Consider the following 6,000-nt stretch of genomic DNA (forward strand, 5'->3'; position numbering starts at 1 on the left):
TTTTGGGCCGCAGGCCCCCACGGCCTTTGAGGAAACATCTAATGTCAAAGTCGGATTGCCAATAACTATCCTAGTTGCGAATGTGAACTACATCTTATCTTATTAGAGGGACTGGAAGATAATTTTATTGATAATGAAGGCTCATGTGTTTGATTTTCTTAGGAATTACTACATTTGAATCTTCCTTGGCTGGGAACGTGTTATAGTCAGATGGTTACTCGGCAACAGATATTCTGGGTGCATGTACCCGGCGACGCTTCCGTCGGGAAGCCGAGTGAAGCAAATAGACTATAAGCATCTGCGTGTAATACGCGCCATTTATTTAATTCACCAAATCAATCAAAGACTTGATTAGTCCAGGCACTTATTAAACGCGAAATCTTACAGATGCGACAAAACATGTTTACTGCATCATCAAAGATGCCGCTCCGTTTTGTAGATGTAAGCTCCTTATCCGCTCCAGGACCTCAGTCCACACAGACAACTTAATTTGAAGGCACTGCAGGCTAATATGTTATAGGTTGCAGTCACCTACACCGCCGATCAATTTCACGGCATCTATCGCGGCAAAAAGTACCACGAGAGTGACTTTTCAGATGTTATCAAACGCGCGCAGCAATATGGTTGCGAGAAGATGATTCTCACCACAATGACCATGGCCGGCGCACATATTAACTTGCAACTGGCGAGGCAATATCCTCGTATCTGCACAATGACGTTAGGCGTACATCCCTACCACGTCGAGCAGATCTACGCTACCGAAGATGGTGGTGTATCGTATCTCCAAAGCCTTCGAGAACTCGGAACTCGGCTACTTGCCGAATCTCCTTCGTCAGTGGTGGCATTCGGCGAAATCGGACTGGACTATGAGCATCTTGACCGCGCCGACAAAGAAACACAACAACGAGCATTCCGCGATCAACTGAATTTAGCCGTGGACATGCAACTGCCACTCTTCCTTCATGTCCGCGACTCCTGCGCCGATTTTATAGACATCATTTCACCGTATATGTCCCGCTTTCCTCGTGGTGGGCTGGTCCATTCCTTCTCAGGATCCAGAGCCGAAATGGAACAGTTGGTCGGTTTAGGGTTGGATATTAGTGTGAATGGAATCAGCTTCCGGACAGACGATCAACTGGATATGGTGCGCCATATACCGTTAGACAAGCTACAGTTGGAAACGGATGCGCCATGGTGCGAGGTGCGGAGCCAGGATGAGAAGATCGCGTCGTACTTGGAGAGAGCACGCCCACTACCTCCCTCCCGGAAATATCAGAAGTTTATTGCCGGGCAGATGATCAAATCGCGCAACGAACCTTGTACCATTGAGCGCGTTGCGATGGTCGTCGCTGGCCTTAAGGGGATTCCGGTCGAAACTGTGGCGGAAGCAGCGTGGAATAACAGTGTGCGTATGTTTGGTTAGATGCAAAACATGATGGTGTCTAAGGAGAGCGAAGTCAGGGCTTCAGGTAGAAAATGCACTGCTATCTAGGACGGATAACAGCGTCCATACGGGAATGAAATTATCATCGGTGTTTGCTGCCCGCGCACCTCTAGAGGACTGACTGGTTCTAGCCTCCCGTCCACGCGGGAGCTGATGACAATTGCCTAAATGAGCCGCTTCCACGACAGTCCAATCGTATATTTCATTGGTTTACCTTATCCACTAAACCCAAAGGAACGCGGAACGCATCTCGCTGTCACCCCGCAACAACTTGAGTCTCGCGGAGGTTCTCCGCTTTTCCGCGAGAGCAAGTGCGGGGATGTGCCGGGTACTTGGGGTCTCAATAATACGGCGCATTTTTCGTCTTCCGCGATTCCCTTCAAGCCTCCCTACGTAGTACGCTTCTGAGTGCTACCTATTTGCCGATGGATAATGCCCACCCAAGTAAGCGCAGACGCACGACGTTGGCATGCGACGCTTGTCGAGCGCGGAGGACCAAGTGCGATTCGCGGCGACCGGCATGTCAATACTGCCAAACCCAGAACATGGTTTGCGTCTATCAGGAGCCACCCCCCGCACAGCCTAGTCGGTAAGTGACTGCTCTTTCCGCGGCATGCATACAGACAGCAAGTAAGTACTGATGTCTGGATAGGGTTGAAGCAGAATTAAGCGCGATGAATAAACGCTTAGACCAATTATTCAGCTTGCTGGTTCCAGTCGCACCCATTTCCCCGGATCCTCGTGCTGCAGGTCTGAGCGATGAATACGATGCTTCAACCGAGGCAGGTGCTTCCCCGTTTGATCTACCTTCCAAGCTCCTCGGCAACTCCTCGGTCATGGATGTATTGGGGCTGGATACCGATTTTGCCAAGTCCTTGATTCGAGGAGAAAGGACCGCTCAAGCCGACGAGAGTTCGGAAGGCGGGAGACCACACCTGCTTATTGTTCATCATCGACATGCAGTAAGGTGAGTGGAGGCCAGTAGAATATAGCGTAATTAGGATATCCACTAATGAAAGTACTAGCGCACTGGCTGCGTTCTCTGCCCGAGTTCATATCTGGTATCCGATTCTTGCTTCGGACTTTTCGTCGGAGTACTTCCGGGTGCTCTCTGGCCCCTTGCAACCTTGTTCCGAATCTTGCCTCTCTCTTTTGGTGGCAGCAATTGGCCACAGTGTTGCGGAAGACATGACAGTCTCGAGCGTCCCGTATTTCGAAACCGCTCTTGCGTCCCTGCCGATTATCATCCGCGAGTGCAGTATCCGAAGTGTTCAATGTCTTATGCTCATCAGCTTGTATTATTGTTGCCTACTGAGACCTTGTCAGGCCCATGACTATTGTTTGATTGCGTCAGCTAAAATTGTGAATATTATTAAGAGGTGATTCTCCCATATCTGGGCGTAGTGGACTTGAGTCTGACAAAACTGTCTTAGTGGCTTGGAAGGACATGACACAAACACAGTTGAAATGACGCGGCGCGTATATTGGGGGGTGTTGTTACTGGAGAAGTATGCAATTTATTTCACCCACTACGATCGTGTTCTTACTGATCTTGATCATAGTGAAATTGCTGGCCAGTTGGACCTCGCCAGGAGTGATATTTGGTGCCTGGATGAATGTGTTCCACTTCCTCTATGCCAACAAACGTGGGAATTCACTCCCGAGATGGCCTCAAAGGCTCTCGCAACCTCATCCCCCCCACATGATGCGCCATTGCTTAATGCGAGTGAAGACGCAACACGATCATACTTCTTAGCAGAGGTCGCCATGAGACGTATGCTCCATCGATGCAATACAGCAGTTCAAGCTACCTCCACTGGGAAATATGTCTATGCCCCGTATATCGCAGTAGAGTTGGAACGCCAACTTGAGGAATGGTACTGCCACCTACTCAATATAAGTCGCTTCGACAAGGGTGACGTATGTCAGCCATTAGAGATAGCCAATGTACCAGCTTGCCCTCTATCGAATTTCCTGCGTGTTCAATACTACTGCTGCAAGCTTTCTATATATTGGCCTGCCGTTTACCAGGCTATGCAAGATGAAGGAAGTGCAGGTCTCCTTCGGGATGACTGCCAGAAATTCTTTGATTCCTATATCTTGTTAACCCCAAGTATTGTAGCAGCTTTTCAGGACTGCTTAGTGAACCGGTGGACATTGTTTGTTAGGTAAGTTCCCTAAGCCCTACCCAATGTGAGTAGAATACCCTGCTAAATGTGAGCGATAGCCTCTTTATCACTTCAGTGGCTGCAATATCGGCAGCAAGCACTCCATGTTTGACTGGGCTATGTTCTCCGCAGTTCTACGAATGCATCCGAGCAGCAGGACGTGCCGATCAGGCCATCATACGAAGAAGTTCATCCTTGATGATTCTGCAGGACATTTTAGGGGAGAGGATACAACAGGTTGGATTGTCATAGAAGAGTGTGAAAGCGTATAAGATGAGTAGTGGCACGTCTATCCAGAGCCGATATTCCCTGTCCTATGCTCTCCAGTCTTCTTGACTGGGACTCTCGCAAGGGTTACGCGACAGTCTGTCCCAGCTTCCTCGGCGGAAAGCCAGCTATGCTATATTTGGCATGTTTTTGGGGAGTAACACCTTGCGCGCTGGTGTAAATATATCATCCATTTGTAGAAGACTTCCAGGACTTCTGCGTCGGAAATGATGCGAACGTGGGCAGTGAGTTGAGCTTCTAATTATGACAGTGATCCATGTGCTTGACTTATGGGAAGGAACCGTTATATTTGCGCATGGCTCGACCAGATGTTGAGTATCCATTGTTGACCGTGACCTCCACTTGTTGAAGGGGCGACCTACGTAACGGTCGTTCGTATTATTCGCATGTTACTATTGTCATGAATGTAGGAGCAACACTTTGGGCCGATGTTTGACGGTTGACCCAGGCTACTAAGAAGAGAGCGGAGTCGAGACCCTTTCCTGTTTAGACGTCAACTCTTAGGGAGGGTCAGCTTCCGCCGCAAAATTTAATCAGTTCCTTGTGATATCCAGAATGTATAAATAATGGCTGAATTTCAATACACATTTTCTTGATAGAGAAAGCTCATAGAATTATGGGGGATGGCGTTCAACAGGTGGAAAAAGTGTTGTGCTCAGCATAGAAGCAGCTCTGGACGTAGACGTGTTGTCTGATGCTATGATCCCGCGGTATGGGTAAAATTTCGTGCCTATGTCGGAACTATTGCCACCGTGGCGCCACATATCTTTATCTGGAATAGATGGCACGGTGTGGGACTATCGCCTTGCTTGGAGTAACAAGCAAGGGTCGTCAACTCCAGTAGTCGGCAGTTTCTCATCAGACCACATCGCGGAATCCCAATAATTCTCCGCGATGAGGGGCTCGTGATACTCCCCCGGAGCCCCCACTTTCTCCCCCACGGGGTAAGTCATTCTGGCTCCATATATAGCTGAATGCACTACCCTAGGGGATGTGAATTCAGCGTCCACCAATATACGACTGAGATCTTATCTTTCAAAATGGACGCCGAGTACGAGAGCCATAACCCCCCAAATAGTACAGGAACTGATCTCCAGCCAGAATTGACTATACTATCATCAACCACGATAAGAAGTGGCGCATGCTTCGCTTGCAATGGCGCTTCGCTCTTTGGGGTAAGTCTGAGTTATCGCGAGAAGTTCACATTTTCTTATCTTCTTCAGCACTCTGGATATCCTGCGGCGTCATTATGCAGGGCTTCGACATCGTGGCGGGAGGGCAATTGGCAGCGCTGCCCGCTTTCCAGAAGCAGTTCGGTGTCCTTCAGCCGTCAGGAGACTATGTCATTCCAGCGCTATATCTGTCGGCTTGGAGTTCAATTGCTCCAGCGTGTGAGATTGCAGCCACCTTCTTCGTCGTTCCCTCACTAGAAAAGTATGGTCGCAAACCCGGGATTCTGGTGGCGAACATAATATCAGTTGCCGGTGTGCTCCTGCAACAATTGGCAACTGATTGGCGAACGCATCTCGCTGGTAGAGGGGTGAATGGTGGGCGAAAGCTCTTCAGTAGCCTTCCTTAATCTGACTGAAACCCAGGGATCGCCATTGGCATCATGTTTACCATATCTCCGCTCTGGATCGGAGAGACATGCCGACCAGAGCTCCGAGGCTTTTTCCTCTGCTTCTTCAACACCAGCATTGTGTTTGGCCAGTTCGCAATGTCAGCATTTCCTTCGTCTCCACGTCCGTGACTATTATTACTAATACATTGTGAAGTGTCATAATGGCGAATATAGGAAGTCATATCGCTGGAAAATGGTAGGGCTTGAACCTACATGATACAGGCTCTTGACTGACTCATTTCTCCCAGGCAATGGTGGTTGCCGGTGGTTTCTATGTACTTCTTCCCACGTACGTGCGGTAGCTGCGTGGTACATCTACTGTCATTAACCGCCTGAGTAGTTATTCTCACCGCAGGATGGTACTTCTTTCCTGAATCCCCATATTGGCTGATTAGGTGCGGGAATAGTTCTCGAGCACAGAAGGAGTTGAAGAAAATTTACGGTTTCAAAGACAACAACTTCTATACGATTGAAATTCG

General features: G+C 48.9%; 3 protein-coding genes across 3 annotated transcripts; all 3 read left to right on the forward strand.

The window, feature by feature from the left end:
- Positions 1-399: 399 nt before the first annotated feature.
- Positions 400-1,423, forward strand: An06g02370 (uncharacterized protein; the record flags this gene model as incomplete). Its single annotated transcript, XM_001391022.3, has 2 exons — positions 400-441; positions 521-1,423. 2 exons carry the CDS (start codon positions 400-402, stop codon positions 1,421-1,423), a joined length of 945 nt encoding a protein of 314 aa, XP_001391059.3.
- A 189-nt stretch (positions 1,424-1,612) lies between these two features.
- An06g02380 (uncharacterized protein) lies at positions 1,613-3,811 on the forward strand (the record flags this gene model as incomplete). The annotated part of the gene is made up of 6 exons (XM_059748120.1): positions 1,613-1,840; positions 1,987-2,033; positions 2,097-2,411; positions 2,878-3,364; positions 3,476-3,612; positions 3,745-3,811. The coding sequence occupies 6 exons, from the start codon at positions 1,613-1,615 to the stop codon at positions 3,809-3,811; spliced, it is 1,281 nt and encodes a 426-aa protein (XP_059605331.1).
- A 1,129-nt stretch (positions 3,812-4,940) lies between these two features.
- Positions 4,941-5,479, forward strand: An06g02390 (uncharacterized protein; the record flags this gene model as incomplete). Its single annotated transcript, XM_059748121.1, has 2 exons — positions 4,941-5,075; positions 5,156-5,479. The coding sequence occupies 2 exons, from the start codon at positions 4,941-4,943 to the stop codon at positions 5,477-5,479; spliced, it is 459 nt and encodes a 152-aa protein (XP_059605332.1).
- Positions 5,480-6,000: the final 521 nt, after the last annotated feature.

The sequence above is a fragment of the Aspergillus niger genome, assembly GCF_000002855.4.
Source record: "Aspergillus niger supercontig An06".
Classification (NCBI taxonomy): domain Eukaryota; kingdom Fungi; phylum Ascomycota; class Eurotiomycetes; order Eurotiales; family Aspergillaceae; genus Aspergillus; species Aspergillus niger.